This window comes from Lipophrys pholis (genome assembly GCF_963383615.2).
Source record: "Lipophrys pholis genome assembly, chromosome: 14".
In the NCBI taxonomy this organism is placed as follows: domain Eukaryota; kingdom Metazoa; phylum Chordata; class Actinopteri; order Blenniiformes; family Blenniidae; genus Lipophrys; species Lipophrys pholis.
In genome coordinates, this window is record NC_137633.1 from 7,555,296 (window position 1) to 7,571,587 (window position 16,292).

Below are 16,292 nucleotides of genomic sequence, written 5' to 3' on the forward strand. Positions count from 1 at the left end.
CAAAGAATCAATCTGTGAATCTCACTGAAAGCTGCAACAGGAAAGACAAAACCCATGTGTACACACTTCCACCAAACACATTCTATATATATAATGTCATTTATATAATGTCATTTACGGTTACGCTACATGCTTAAGGTAATGTGTCTCGCCATTACCCAGATCATCAGGGGTCTGTAGAACAGAGTTGTGGAGTTTCTGGTCCAGCTGCAGGTGCGTGTGTGAATGGGAGTGTGTGTGATCGGCGTGATCTGCCGTCAACGTGGCAGGTGAGGGTGTCTGAGACCGGGAACCACCGAGGGAATGCATGGGCGACGCGCTCTCTGAACCTAGGCAAGAAAACAACACAATACTGAACAGAAGGGAGACTTTGGGTTGAGGAACTGAAGAGGTTTATGGTAACTGTAGCAGGGAAAGTCCTTTATAACATTTTTTTTATTTATTTTTTTTAAAGTGAGAGACCAACTGATAAAAACATTACCACTGACAAGTCACTGGTTACCCAAATACCACATAACTGACAGATGAGGTTAAACCATCTGAAAGCCACATGACATAAAAACAAAGTTAGATGGTGAATGACGTTATACTGGCGAATTAAAGTACATTACTGGTAAGTTGAATATTACATGACTAAGTTGGTGAGCCAAGAGCTAAGTGACTTGACCAATTAATTCACACCATGGATCAGCCCAATGTGAAAAAGTTAACTATAAACCTATCAGATATTTAGGCCTCTGTTAAACGGATAACTGGTAAGGCAACTCCCGATAAGCCAGCATAACCAGCAAACTAGGCCAAACAATTGCTGATTGTTATGCGACGGCCTGATGAAGTTAAACCGTCGTCTGCTAAATACTGTGAGTGACTGATGATGCACAAGTGGACGGATTTCTCAACACTTCAAATTCATATAAATCAAATGAATTATAGTTTATGTACGATGCTTAAACAAATATAATTGAAGTACAGGTAGACTTTATATTAAAGGTGGTAGTTACTTGTTTGTATATATGAATATATCCACAAAATGCAACCTACCAGTAATGGTGACAGTGTGGCTGAGGCTGCTTGTTTCAGAGTCAATATGAAGCGTTGTCAAACTGGCGACTTCATGTTCCTCAGAGGCCACGCCTCCACCCAGACTATCCTGGTCCAGTGAGCTACCTCGACCTCCCCCTCCTCCAGATCCAACTCCTCCACCATTTGCTTCGGAACTGAAAGTAAAATCTATTTAAAAAAAAAAAATAAAATAAAAATGAAAGTCATCAGTGGTGTACATACATATAGGGATTACTGTGAATTCAATCTTATCTTTTAACATTCAGTGCAGAATTTTCCTCAAAATACAACAGTTTTATACCATTAAGAGGCCAAAACAAACAAACAAACAAACAAACAAACAAACAAAACTGTGAAAATCAATGAGTGTGAAACAAATGTCAAGTTCCTCACTGTCAAATTTGCAGGTCGAGTACTGAAAAGCGTTAAAGGAGTCTGATTGGCTGTCAGAACTGATGACATCAGAACCGCTGGCGCTTGCAGGCGACGTCCATTCGGACGGGACCCCGGGGTCGTCGATGGGCCGGGGGTCATCAGAGGGTCGTGACCCGGGATTCTGACCGGTCTCCAGAAGCTCCGGCAGGTCCCTGGGAACCTCCAAACTCCCTGGGCTGCTGCCACGACGACCCTGCGAGTCGGGGTGGGGGGTTGGGGGTGTGACATTAGTGGCTTGCACATTTTGAACTCCTTAAAATCTTGAATATGCTCGTGTATCACACTGACCACGGTTCCTTTGGCCCTCAGTCTCTCCTGAATAAACTCATCCATGAGGTCGGAGAAGTTTGGGTTGGTGCTTCCGACGTCGGTGGAAACCGGGCGGGCTTTCTGGACCACTTCCTCTTTGTTGGCTACACACACACACACACACACACACACACACACACACACACACACACACACACACACACACACACACACACACACACACACACACACACACACACACACACACACACACACACACACACACACACACAAACATTGATGCACTGAGATATGGAGATAGACGGACCGTGAGCTCCTACAACCGCGTGGTGCCCAAATAAAGAGATATGCTGACACGTCTTAAAATTTCAACATATCCGCAGATTTTGACTAGTTAGGTTTCTCTGAATTGCAAGAGCAGTCCTGATGTGCATGTACTGTAGGCTATGGGTTTTTCCTTTAAAAACACTAAGGTTTAAAGAAATAGAATAAGCCACAAAAGCAGGCACATGAAAACCCACCAAAGCAGCAAAATGCAGGAATTAATTCACACCATGCACAAAGAGTGAGAGAGGACACCACCTTGTTAGGTCCAAACAAGCAGCATACCAGAGGCCGGCATGAGTGTGTTAAACACGGGTTATATTGACATTAGCCTGGAAGCAATGAGAGCTGTTAGTGTGACGTTATCAACTCTGGATAGTAGAGCGTCTATCAACCAGAGTCAGACGGGAGTAAATCCGCTGCTTTCGGTATTAACCACCTAATCTTTAATTCCTGAACCTGACGGCTGGCAAAGCTGATGGGAGCTCAGTTGGGTCTACGGCTCAATAACGGGGACTGTAGTCGATAAAAACTTGACAAAGAAGGGAACAATTTACCTGTGCTGGATGAAACACACCAGTACCACTCAGCAATGTTGTCAAATGTCAACTATAGAAAGACCTGGCCTCTCCCCGCCCTGCTCCGCTCATGTTGGTTTTAATGAAATCCGAGTCATTTAGTTGAAGATTTTGCATCTTGCTGCTGAGCACATACACATAAATCCCAGTTAGCAGCAAACAAATGACACAGTGTGTTAATCAGACATGTCCACAAGCATGTGTCAAGTTGGGCTACTGAAGACATGGCAAAAGTAAATGGTGATTAAAGCAGGTATGCTTGTACTGAGAGCAGAGGTGGGACTGACTTTCTTTTATCAGTGACTTTTCCTCTAGAAGAAATAGCCAATGAAAGAGTACAACACTGCCACCTGCCAGCTAAAAGACGAAAGCACTTGTTTCTCTTTGAAGCTGATTTGGATGTTTGAGGGAGACAGAATGGAGAAAAAAAAGAAGAAAAAAAGGCAGATCTCAATGTTCTGACTGCAACAAAACATGATTATATGTTAGTATTTATTACAAGGTTTCAAAAGCTAAATTTTAAGAAATGTAATATATTGCTTTGTTTACAGTATTAGAATTAATTGTGACACGTTGAATAATGATACCTGCATTGTGATACGTCATGAGATCCTTTCTGTTGCAGATTTTCACAAATTACGGGGTGCCAATTACATATTTGTAATTATCAAATCTTTTTTCACTTCCTCTAAATATGCATAACAATTTAGAGCAACGGCTCAGAATCTCTTGATCTATACCACTTTCATTCAACATCAATTAGCCCGTGACGCATTTCCACCGATATTTTCATGAGCACAAGCTCGACTCGCCTGCGATCGGATCACTTAAATAACACGACTACAAGAGCTAAAGACTGAGTCTCCACAAGTGTCATCGCTAAGCCAAGAGCTGAAGGATGGCGCTATGCACTCCCACCCTCCTCAAGCTTAATTGCAGTTCAGTAGGAGAACCAGCTGCTGCGAGGAAGCATATACAGAATAAATAATGCAGCACACTACAGCTAACGACTTCAGTGTGGAACGGATATTTTCCCTTTTATAGGATCGCCTCCGTTTGGCCGTGCAAGCTCATCCTCATGGAGCAGGACACAGACATGCAGACTGTTCTTGCCTGCACTGTGCAGTTGTGTGGTCAAGTCTAAAGAGGTGTGGCAGAGGGCTCCCATCTGTGTTCACAGGATGAGGATTATGCAGAATCCCAAGCTAGTTTGAACATTCAGCCAGACAGACAGTCACGACACAAAACAGTCTGATTTTTAGTCTTCGAGTATTACCACATGACGGAAGTGGATGAATTTCAAACACAAAAATTGCCGGTGGAAACTCCACTTTTAACTGAAAAAGCACATTCTGACCTCGACTGTATCTAAATGTGTGGCACTCATTTGGCTCGGCAGACAAATCAAACATACATGTTTCATTTGGCATGACTTGTTGAGGAGTACAGCTGAATAATGCAAGAATAGCAAATAAAAAGAGGACTGTTAAACAGTAATTCACATCGAGACAGATTCATGTAATGAATCACTGTGCTCTTACTAAACATCTGAACATGATAAAGGGCCCTATTTTACACCTAATGTTTTGTGTGTCAAGATCATAAATACACCAATCAGCGATAACATTAGGATCACTGTGTCACGATGACGGTTTAAATGTTTTCCCACTTCCATCGTGAGTCCTGCACCTTGAAGCAGCTGTTGCTTTCACTCCGTGTGCAAGTTCTTCTGGAAGGGAAATTTTCTTCACAACTATTTGGCCAAACCTTCATAACAGCCTCTCAATCACAAGAAGGGTACAATGAGATGCCATTGTTGTTGTGCCTACAGTAACAAGTAACAAGAACTACAGTAATTTAGTAAAGACATATAACTCATCTGAGTTATGCGTCTTTCATTGTGTTTTAAATCGGAACACGAGTTATATAACTTTAGTTGCGCTTTCTGCATTGCTGAAAATCACAACGAAAAGGGTATTTGTAGTGCCAATTGTCACCATCACTTAACCAGTCGGTTGAAATTGTACAGTAGTCGTGCACAAAGAAAAGGACCACTTTAGATAAGTGCATTCATCTTTTTCTCCATTCAAAATGTTTTGGCACACCACCCTTTATAAAGATGGCCCCTGGCACAAGGTGTTGTGCTGCATTCTAGTGGTCTGAGGAAGAACTACAGCAATATATTTAAACATTTACAGGAGTGTTGGTACAGCACTGATTTTTTTTTACTATTAACATGATCATGAAACAACAAACAGCAACACTCAAAAGCTTTTTGAAAGGTGTCATTAAAAGCCATGTTTTTCTGTCTGTGCTATTGTATTTTTTTTTCCCTACAGGTGGCGGTTATTTTTCTGAAGACTGTGGCTTTCCATTTGGGCAGCTGAAGAGGGGCCGGAGTCCAGGGAGGCAGAGGAGGCACGAGGAGGCCGCATGCATAATCGAGGAGAGGGGTAGGAGGTGGAGCAGAGGGGAAGGAGGTGAAGAGGTTAAATTCCCGAATAAACCCTTAGAAATGAGAAGACAGGAGTAAAAGAAGGAGGGAGCTTCTGAGGTTGAGAAGTGGGAAGGTATGATGGGAGCAGGATGGGGTCCTTGACAGGAGGCAGGCTGGAGGAGGAGGGGCTACGTTCAAGAGGAAACACATCAATAGGGAGTTTGAATTTCAGTCCAGCAGCGAGATGATGAGTGTCAGCCAAAAAAAATCTCATTCCATCATGACAAACCAGTTAAAAACAGCCCAAAAAGAAAAAGAAAGTTGTTGGTGTTTGTGTGTTGGTGAGTATTTGTCTCTCCGCAGTGTCCGTTGTGAGCGCTTCATTCGTTGCAATCCTCACCTGGCGTTGCCGTCTTTCGTCCAAAGTAGCCCAGGACGTGGGAGTAGAGATCCCTTAACGATGCGTCACCCATGGCAGCCTTGCCATGCCGCTGTGGCGACGAGCCCTGGGATGACCCCTGACCTCGGGGCCGTGGTTTGGAGGACAGAGCGTGGACCACAGTCTTATAAACGCCACCGAGAAGAGCCCCTTGGTGGTGGCGAGAGGCGGTGCTGCCTGGTTCCTGGGAACGCGACCGGGACGCTCGGGATCGCAGGGCAGAACGCCCCAAACGTCCGCGCACTCCCGAGGACCCCGAACTACTAGAGGGCACCTCTAAATGCCCTTCGGAGCCAAGGCCGGATCCCACACAGGACCCGGGGTGAAGTTTGTTGTCCCCACCTCCAGTCCCAGCCCTGCTGTCGAGGCCTCCGCCCCCTGTCGCGCCACTTTCCGGAACAGTCCCAGGTGATGACTTCTCATGCGGTCCTAGTCGGTGGCTAATTCCAGCCACTGAGCCAAACTTACCTGCACCACCTGCACCAAGCCTCCCTCCTGACCCCGCCCCGGCTCCGGACCCCAGCCGCTCCCCAGCCGAGTGGCTGTGTGTGTGGAAGTGACTGAGCCTGCGCAGTCTCGCTCTCCAGTGAGCCTCCTTGTTCTCCAGAGGATTGTGGAATTGGACAGACTCAGTGGAGGGCCGGAAGCTGACGTGGATGCCCCCAGAATGGTGCCTCTTGGCACCACTGCGGGACATCTTGGTTTTTGCCGAGTCTGATGTATGGGAAGTTATTTGAGCGCTCGTCTCAACTGTACTAGAATCTTGTTTGATTAAACTCGAACAATCATTTCCTGCTGCTTCTTTCTCATTGTGTTTTTCTTCTCCTATTTCACTCCACATGTCACCTTTTCCCTCCCATTCAGCTGCCTTTCCAGAACTCTCTCCTATTCTTTTCTCATCAGTATTTCTCTCTAAGCTGGTGCTCCCCTTAACATTGGGAGACGGCCACTGACACTGCAACTCCAGGCACTCGTAGATACTCCTCTGATCTGCCTCAGTCTCCTCTGTGGAATCCACACTGCTATGCCTCACTGATTTACTTACCTGTCTGTCCTCTCTTACCACCTGTTTCACCTCACATGCCTGTAATATGCTTTCTAATTGTGTTTTCGCTACCCCTGTTTGCACCACAGCAGGCTGGGCAACACTGTTTTCTAACACATGACTAGAACTCTCCCTCTCTCTGGACTCCTCCTTCCTTTCACCTCCTTTGTGAGTGAGATAATCCCTGATGGAGGAGAACAAATCGTCCTCCTCTGCCCCAGCCCCAACTTCACCCTCATCTGCAACTACAGCCTTTTCAGATGAAACGGAGAAGGCAGAATCCCAGTCGCTTACCCAATCTGAGCTAGAGCTTCGGCACTGAGAGCCGACCTGCTCCCAGAACCGATCGTAATCATGACCATCATCTTGTCCCTCTGAGGTGGAGACAACACCATTGGGGAAAGTTAAAGGGGTGGGAGAAGGGGAGGTGCGGGATTGTGAGAGAGGTTGAGCTGCGTGGTTGTTGGCTGCGAGTAAGGAAGGAGTTGTGGAGTGGTGCTGGTGGGAAGGGTTCGGGATCGAAGTAGGATCCCTCGGAGGGTCGTCACCTTTGACCCTCTCGGCGATGAAAGGCTCCATGATGTCGGAGGCACTGCTGCTTCGTGCGAGGGAGGACGGAGCTGGGGTGTCAAGGTCACAGGCTACTCCCTGGAAAACCTCGGAGCAGGAGGTGGGAGGAGCCTCGTCGCTCTGGGACGAGTGGCGCATCCGTGGGCTGCGAGACGTCAGCGTGATAGGCGGGTCATCGAGGTCTGGTGGAGGAAAATCAAAGAAGAATGACGTTAGTGGGGGTAGAATTGGGATTATACACTAGAAGATGTAAAGAGAGACACAAAGACAAATTTACACACAAAAAGTACCAAAAGTGATGAATGAATGTTGAAAGCAATAAATCTATAGGCACAACGTAATATGTGGTCTTGAAGCACCACAGTTATTTTGACATCCAATGCAAAAATGTGAGTTGACAACAAACATGTCATGGCCTGACTGACTGAGACATGAAGATTAAAAAGAAAATCTTCAATCTCAAGCAACCAGCCACTTTAAAGGGACCTAATGCAGTAATTATTATTATTGATAATGTGCAGCACCCCTAAAGTTGCATATCATGAATTATCCCCTCAGTACACCAAGAAAAAAAAAAAAATCCTTATTCTAGGTCCTGTCTCTTCAGAGGCTACTTCAGTCCGGATTCTCCCAACATAAACTACCAAGTGCTTGTAATTTGACACCAGCATCAGGTTCTTGCCAGCACTGCCTGAAGCTGATGACTTGGGAAAAAAAACCATTTCAAGAGCTTCGTGTCTGATCTGTCATTTGGCAATGGTTGATTTGATCACCCCACACTGCAATATAGTAATAATCACAGGTCCGGTTTGAGTAGCTGACGGAGCCTGAATCACACACCTTCAGGTAAGTCCAATAGCAATTTACATCACTTGAGCTGAAACAATGACGCATGCACTCACACACCTAGTGAGGAGCAAAATACAAAGGAAGTAAAACCATCACCACTGTATATGAACAAAAGATACACAGCAAAGATAAATGCAGTAACAAGCCATCACCAAAAGAACAATGATAGGAAGACCAACAATGCAGGCAGAAAAAGGTTGTGAGACAACGCAGGCACGTGAAGTACGAACAAAAGAACGAGCATGTGCACAGGCATGTAAAGTAGTATAAGATTAAACGGTTAAAAAGAAGGAAAACAAACAAGCAGAAAGGTCAAGGTCCAAGCAGATTGGTGACCATTAAAAAAAAAAAGGAACCCGGGTAATTATTTAAAAAAAATTTAAATACAAAATCTGATCACATTCACATGTCCATTGAAGCATTTCTAGATAAATTCAATATGGCGGCAGTAAAAATAGTGTGTGGTTATTTTCTAGTCTCATAAATTTAAGTGGAACAAGTTGATATAATTGGTATAGTTAAGGTTGACACGGTGAGTGTGATACAAATGTCTTGGAAATGAAAAAAGTTCAAGCAAGTGACAAAAAAGTCTTTAAAACATATCGACCATCTTTGGTATAAATGAATAAGAAAGGGACCTGCAACACCTCCCGAAGCACATGCAAGCCTGTTGCTTCGTTGCACAAACGATCCGTGAAACGGTCAGACAGAGGGATCGCGTCACTTTCTGACACACATGTAAAGAAAAACAACAACAGTTCCGAGGAAGACGGCAGGCGGGCAGACGGGTAGTGCAAAGAGTGTGTACCTGCCAGCTGGTCGGCAAGGGGGGGTAGTAAAGGGTGGTGATGGTGGAGGAGGACAGGAATAGGCGGCGCCAGAGCGGGAGCACTCTTAGCACTGCGGATAAAAGCTGAGGACAGCAGAGAGTCCCCCGTGGAACAGCTACGCAGAGCTAAGGAAGTGGGAAGAAGAAGAAGAAGAAGAACGAGGAGGGTACATGTGGAAAGCAAAAGAAAAAGAGCATTGTCGAAGTGAGAAGAAAAAAGGTCGAAGGATGAGTGATTGTAAAAAGGTAATAGAGGAAATAGGATGTGGAAAAAGAGCGTAAAGGAGGTCAATTGGTTGTTTGAGAGCAAAATGTTGAGTGAGGAAGGTGACGGGAATGTGGAAAATTTTTAAATGGCGATGGAGGAGTAGCGACAGAGGAGTGGAGAAAAGAGGCAGGTTGGAGGGCAGGTGTAAAGAGGGGGGAGACAGGGAAGGTGAAGGAGCAGTGAAACGGAGTTAAACAGTGAGAGGCTGGTGGCAGCTTGGCACACAAATAAACAGGAGCCCTTTGCAAGTTTCACAACCACACGGATGTTTGTATTTACTGGTGGTAGAACATGGAACCGAAATAAAAGTGGGGAAGAAAAGGGGTTCATTCCTGCAAAAAGCTAGTTAGAATTATTGAAGTAATATTTACAGTACGTGAAACTGATGTTAATATCAGCACGGGGATGATATATATATATATATATATATATTATTTCATTATTGGAGGGAAAAGGAAGTCTGAATATAGGTGAGGATTTAAGTTACATCAATTTTGTGTTTCCAATTAAAACCACTAATTTCAGAATACAGGTTATAAATGAAATATAAATTATACACAGATTATACACTGTTTATATATGGATCAGCCAGATTCCGTCTTGGTTTTGTGTTTTTGATGAAGATGTCACAGTGAATTTGGAGTTTTGTAATCCATGATACCACTGTTAAATAGATTGCCCACCTGTCAACAGTGTCCCTCTACGTTAACTGGATTCTTTATGTCCAGCATTCAGTTAGGTGATGCGTGCATGAGTGGAGAAGAGCCTCCTTTATAGATACAAACAACAGACAGTAGAGCGACTGGGTATTTGGACTGTTGTGTGTATTGTAAAGTGACAGATTGTCGATGTTACAGACTTTGTAAAGCCATACACATGCATGTTCTTCGACTTTTTTTTTTTTTCAAAGTAAGGCTGGTCTGTTATATAGAGGAGGACCAGGCTGACTTCCATTGTTGCTCACCTCCAAAACTCACCGCTCAAATTCGCCAATAGGCACCGGCTAAACAAAGCACCAGCAACAACACCTCTAAATTTTACACACACAGAGGGCTAAGGATAGAGCAGACTGACCTACAGTCTTCTGGCGTACAATACTCCGGGCTTTTTCGATGCCTGGTGAGCCAGCGGTGGTGGCGCTGCGCTGCCTCATGGCTGCTGCCTGGACTGGCTGGTCTCTGCTCCAGCCTTTGGAAAAGGAACGATCCACAACCTGCCGTTGGCCCTCTGAACCAATTCCTGCAGAACCAAAGAAGGGAAGATAGAACAAGTTGTTGCCTTGTAAAGTGCATGTTTCTTGGAAGTGTTTGGGAGCATATGCAGTGGTTTCCAGTGAAGAATCAAACATGTTGTTATTGCAGTGCTGCTTCAAGTGTTAAAAACCAACAACAAATTATGAACCTACAGTTTTAACACAAACCATGAAAATTATTTCATGAATACATAAAGTTTATATTGATTTCTACAAATCTAAAGGCAAACAACTAAACATTTTTCAGTTCAAACCTTGTATTTCCCTATATAGTAAAGTGATAATAGAATAGAATCACTTTATTAATCATAGCGCCCAACAGAATGTTGGGTTTTCTCTGTAAAAATTATTTGAAATGACCGTGTTGTATTTGACTAAATATAAATAAAGTTGAAGTTGAAATAAAGTTGAGGAATAGCACACACAGAAAAAATAGAAGTTAAAATAGTTGTATTAAATATTAATATATACGGGGCTAAACAGTGACTATTATACAAATAGAGGAATCAAATTAACAGAAAAACACAACAAACAGCATTTATGAGGAGTTATAGAGTCTTATGTCAACAGGAAGGAAGGAAGGATCTATTATGGCGCCATGTACTGTACTTTGATGGTAGGAGTATGTTGCTGAAGCTGCTTCTGCTGTTCACCACATTTTCCCAATGTTTTGAGAAAAAGTACATTTTTCATTCACACTCCAGTAGAATCAAGGGAGTTTAAACGTCTTTGACGGGCTTTTGGTGACTGATGAACCAACCTTTGCCTTTGTGTTTCTTCTGTTTTTGTTCGCTGAGTTTGTCCAGAGGCAGCTCATTCAGATCGACTGTGTAAAGATTCCTCGCCAAAACCTGAGACGCAGAAAAGAAAAAACCAACACAGTTTCAGAAGGCAACGCTTCTTCCTGCGCTCGAGGGAGTGAGGATTACGACACAGCAATGATGCAACAAAACATATCGAGTACCTTTGTGAGGGTCTCCATGGTGAGTGACCACTCGGTGACCAGTTCTTCCCAGCAGGTGAGGGAGGAGAGGACCGAGAGGAGGTCGTCCCACAGTTCTCTGCTAATGTAGACGTTCAAGTTCCCTTTAATCCAAGCTACTATCAGGGTCTGAACAGAAGGAAGGACAAAAGACGTGTCATGTTGTTTTGAAGGCGAGTCGGCTCCGAAATTCATATGAATGAGTGTTTGTGCTAATTAACATGCTTTTCAGATGAGAAATGTACCTGGAAGATGGGACCAGCCAACCTGCCTGACAGCGTGTTGTTCTTTTTGACCGGCGGCATAATGGAAGGAGGTCTTTTCATCACAGACTCTGTGACCCTCAGCAGAACCAATAAGATCTGCTCCCTACAAACACACACAGTTTAAAGCTGAATAACAGGTTTTTTTTTGTTTTGTTTTTTCAGAAAAGATAACCCCAGACGGTGTGTTCGTATTCACCAGGTTTTCTGATCCATGGTCTCGTGCATGACAAGGCTGCGGTAGATGTTCAGGACCCGCTTGCACATGTCGACATGCTCCTCCAGAAGAATCTTGATGTCATTCGCTGGTTCCAGGAGGAAAACGTTGGAGGAGTGGGTGATGAATACCTGCATCAGAGACATGGAGCTATTATCTCTAGCAGTTTCGCAAGCTAAAGAGAGAAGCAGTACAGACATTCAATAAGTCAAGAAAACTTGGAGCCGCGGAAAACTTCAAAGGCCTTTTGCCAAAGTATGGCACAGAACGAAAACCATACCTGCAATGTAGTTTGAACTCCAGCATGAACACTGTACTCCAGCATTTCACTGTCAGTTACTTTGTTTGATGCCTGGAGGACACAGAAAAGACACAAATAAAGGTTCGAGAGAAGTGATAAATGAGGATAAAATATACTGTATCGTCACACTGCCGATCATTTGCTTAATGAGATCGTCAGACAGGTTTTGAGAGATTTTTTTCACCTCATCTTCTTTGTCCCCAAGTTGAGAGCCAGTATCCATACTGGTGGCAGTAGCGATTGGATAGGGGCCCTCCTCTGGCTCCTTCATAAACACTGGCTTGTCCTCCATGGAGATCCACTCCTGGTAAACACGCACCACTTTGCGCATTGCTGCTGCCTCACACATGGGCAGAAGAAAAGCCTATGGGAGCAGAAAAACAAGTATGACCTGGTGACAAACCATCAGACTATTCCCATTAAATAATATGAAAAGGTTATGCATATTCAGCAGTCTGTAAACAACCACACTGAGGGAAGTTAAACTGAATGATGAACGATCCTCTCACTGACCTGTCTGAAGATCTCTGTGATGAAGTTGACATTGGTTCTGGAGCAGGTCAGCACTCTCCTCACCACGTCCATATCGGTCAGCTGCTCTTCGTCCATAGAGCAGAGTGAGGAGGAGCTGGGCTCTCTCTCAGTCAGTGTGGATGTATTGGAGTGGCTTTGCTCAGGTTCACCCGTATTCCCAAGGCCCCCAGAGAGTCCCATGTTACTCCCCATTGGCCCGGAGGAGCCCCCGCCGGCATCGAGGTGGCCATCAGACCGAATCCCACTTCCTCCGCTGTCGTCTGAGCTCCCTGTGGAACGAGCTGCCAGACCGGCTGCCGCTCGCTGGAGGTGAACGAAAGAGAGAGAATCACACTGCACACCGACATACACAGATGTCTCATAACATCCTGACCACTGACAACTGAAGTAAATTATGGTGATTATCTCTTCATCATAGCATTTGTTAAACAGAAGATGGTCTGGATCATTCAGCTCCTCATTATGGAATAAACTAAGAGTGTTTATGTGTGAGACCTGTATATTCTTGGGGACGCTCTCTCCCTCTGTGCCTGGGATTTGTGTTTGTGTGTTTGGACGTGGCTCCAACCAGAAGGACACCAGCCAACGGATGAAGATGACTCGGGCTTGAAGGAAGCTCTCCTTGGTGCAGTACACCGTCTCCCCGCCGTCCTGCTCTCGCCGCACCACGCTGTAGTACGGCTTGGGCCGCATGGGAGGCACATCTACAAGGAAAGAGAAAAATGCTTGTGTTGCTGGGAATGCAGTTATCAGAATGTATCACACTTTGTCTTGTAAAGATGGGTTGTGAAGTACAAAATCATTTTCAAAGCATGCTAGAAAGATATAGGAATAGTTCATACAAGTAGATGCTCTATTGGACTCCAGATAGCAGGTTTCAAGAGAGTTGAAACAAAGACATGTTTACCACTGTGTTGAACAAACTTCTTATTCTGAGAATAACACGTTTCTATATACTTGTACAGTATGTGATTTAAGCTGCTCAACACCTCAAGGTCTCCTTTGTAGCATTTTTCATTTCATAATGTGTCACATTCTGTCAGTGGGGGGAAGCAAGTCTGAACTCAAACTTAGCACATAGTCTTTTTCACTACACACATCTGTTGCAAAATGTGGTTTGCTGTTGTGTTTGTGAGTTGAGCAAACCTTCTTTTCAAAGAGACACCCTCTGGGTTTCAGCTTGGGCATTACACAATTTCTACCACCCTGTGTAGTTCTACTGCAGTTTTTTTTTTTTTTTTTTAAACACAAAATTAAAAAAATATTATTTGCAATAGTTTTTGGTATTGGAAGGATTTGTACTTTGAGTCCTTGTTCATTTTAGGGTTTATTAATATGTTGGTTGCAGCTCTCAAGTGAGTTCAGAGCACTGACCCAGCATGGGACTGTAGAGGCTGGTTTCCATGGCGAAGTTGGGGAAGATGTGAGGAAGATAAAACTTCCTGAAGTGACCGAAGAGGAAGCTGAAGCCGCGCTCATGGTTCTCTTTACAGCGCCACTCCAGAGACTTTGCCTGTTTGAGACAGACACACACACACACACACACACGCGCGCGCACACACACACACACACACACGCATACACACACCGGCCTTGTGATACACTGAGAGCATTATGCACACAAAATGAGGGTCAGCCAGAGAAGAGCACCATTGTCTGCAATCAGTGTGACTGCATGCGTGTGTGCGAAGGCAGCAAACGGGAGGAAATGCAATGTGGCATGAGCCAAAAGCGAGTGTACTGTAAGGAGTATCGGGAACTACAAATTGCAAGCGAGTAATTTGATCAAATCTGTGTACGCCAACATCAGAGACAGATGCATCTGACACCAGGTTTCCGCCATGCAGCTGCAATTAGTGGCATTAGTAGAGCTCTGCAACTTTTTCTTTCATAATGCAATGTGTTAACCATGTTAGTAATAAAATGTGATAATACCTGGTTTACCATATATTTCAGCAGAGCTTCCAGGAAGTAGGCAGTCAGATCGTCCTGGTTTTTGTCACCTGACTGGGGGGGAACAAGTGGAGTGATCTCTTCAGGGGTGACCTGAGCTGTAGGGAGGAAAAATATGCGATAGACATCAGAGTCAATACTTTCAAATATGTTCTTCCTTGTCGTGTGGGGAAAAGCGGTCAGTGTTTCCTGCAGCAAGTTGAACTTGGGACAGACTGGTTAATTTGTTGAACATGTTTACACATTAGCCAAAGATTCTGACCACATATGTCACCAGGATGCACTATAAGAAGAATGCAAGCTGGTAGAGGCAATGTGATGATTTTATCAAAAATCCACTGGGACACCTTGAGTCAGACGGTTTGTTTAATTAGTTTGATATGTGGACTTGGCCTTGGAATTCCCCACATCTAAAAAAGTAAGTTCTGGCAGGTTGCGCTGAACAAACAGGTCTGATCCATGGAAGCTCCACCTCGCAACTTACAGGACTTACAGGATCGGCTGCTTACATCCTTGCGCCAGATGCCAACGCACACCTTCAGAGGTGGAGAAAATGCCTGAGCAAACAGGATTGTTTTGGCAGCAAATGCAGGAGCGATCAAATACATGTGGTCATAATATTACGGCTGATGTCTATATTTGTTGATTTTCCACTGCGTGTATTTGGTGTCCTCACTCTCAGTCAGACTCAGCGGTAGGTTGATCAGGGTGTCAAGAGTGCGTGGGATGCCGTTGCAGATCGGGGCTGGAAAGCCGGGAATCAGACAGGCGAACATGCAGAGCTGCTCGCGCTCGGCGTTGCCCTGCAAGGCCTGCATCCACAACAGGAACAAGCGCACCCCTTCACGACGGATCTGCCGGACGGAACAGAGAGAACGGCTGAGTGGTGGGGAGGGTAAATTGGGAATACGCAATAGTTCGAAATGTGACTGATTTAACTGCAGGTAATAGAGAGGAAAAAGTACCTTTAAAGAGTTCCCAGTGTGCAACAGCTTCTTGAGGATGAGCCCTATGAAAAAAAGAATTATCAGTGTTGTTGTATCAAACTGGTGAACTTCAGAATTTGTCCAAGTATAGCCCATTCCAACAGATCCAAGCCGTTTGCTTTGGAGCGCCTGCCAAGTGAAGGTTAATCTGTTCTGCTAACAAATGACGTGAAGCTTAAAAGACAAAATTTAAATTGTAAATTCATACAGACCTTGGGAAAAGTCTTTGCCTCTGTAAACATTTATGTTTGACCACACTGCGCAAAACTGGTTAAACCGGACAACAAAATAAACTTGAAAGTGTTTGAATACGGGGGTGATCTGTGTTTTTCTTGTGTAAGTTACCGATGCTGTGGAACTGCCATCGGCTCTGGATTCTCTCTGGTAGGAGTTGGAGGATTTTCTGAAGGAAAGAAAGATGTTGAAAATGCATTATTATTCATTTAAAATCAGATAGAACATAAAGTGCCCCATCGTTTGTTGAGAAAAGCAGCTAAAAGCAAGCGACCGTGAAAAGCCCACAGAGAAAAGTGAAAAACAACACGAAGGATTGAGTAAGGTCCAGGTAATTTTTGTTATGCATACATTTTCACTTGAACTGAACTTAAAGTAGAGAGTTGTTACATTATTTCACCTCAAAAATGAAGAGGATTGAGTCCAGCTCCTCCCTCTGAGACTTATGACCTGCGAAGCGGAGA

General features: G+C 44.4%; 1 protein-coding gene across 1 annotated transcript in view; it reads right to left on the bottom strand.

Moving 5' to 3' along the window:
• Window positions 1-16,292, bottom strand: part of ralgapa1 (Ral GTPase activating protein catalytic subunit alpha 1) — a 61,016-nt gene that overhangs the window by 40,283 nt on the left and 4,441 nt on the right. The window contains exons 3-22 of the mRNA XM_080479576.1: window positions 16,229-16,278; window positions 15,940-15,997; window positions 15,574-15,617; window positions 15,285-15,462; window positions 14,591-14,706; window positions 14,030-14,168; window positions 13,151-13,359; window positions 12,635-12,958; window positions 12,306-12,485; window positions 12,101-12,172; window positions 11,803-11,951; window positions 11,586-11,709; window positions 11,323-11,469; window positions 11,119-11,209; window positions 10,181-10,345; window positions 5,507-7,342; window positions 1,786-1,910; window positions 1,456-1,690; window positions 1,042-1,230; window positions 159-329 (exon numbers count right to left, since the gene is read on the bottom strand). Of these exons, the coding sequence (XP_080335702.1) occupies window positions 159-329; window positions 1,042-1,230; window positions 1,456-1,690; window positions 1,786-1,910; window positions 5,507-7,342; window positions 10,181-10,345; window positions 11,119-11,209; window positions 11,323-11,469; window positions 11,586-11,709; window positions 11,803-11,951; window positions 12,101-12,172; window positions 12,306-12,485; window positions 12,635-12,958; window positions 13,151-13,359; window positions 14,030-14,168; window positions 14,591-14,706; window positions 15,285-15,462; window positions 15,574-15,617; window positions 15,940-15,997; window positions 16,229-16,278 (4,602 nt within the window). The remainder of the gene's footprint in view (window positions 1-158; window positions 330-1,041; window positions 1,231-1,455; window positions 1,691-1,785; window positions 1,911-5,506; window positions 7,343-10,180; window positions 10,346-11,118; window positions 11,210-11,322; window positions 11,470-11,585; window positions 11,710-11,802; window positions 11,952-12,100; window positions 12,173-12,305; window positions 12,486-12,634; window positions 12,959-13,150; window positions 13,360-14,029; window positions 14,169-14,590; window positions 14,707-15,284; window positions 15,463-15,573; window positions 15,618-15,939; window positions 15,998-16,228; window positions 16,279-16,292) is intronic.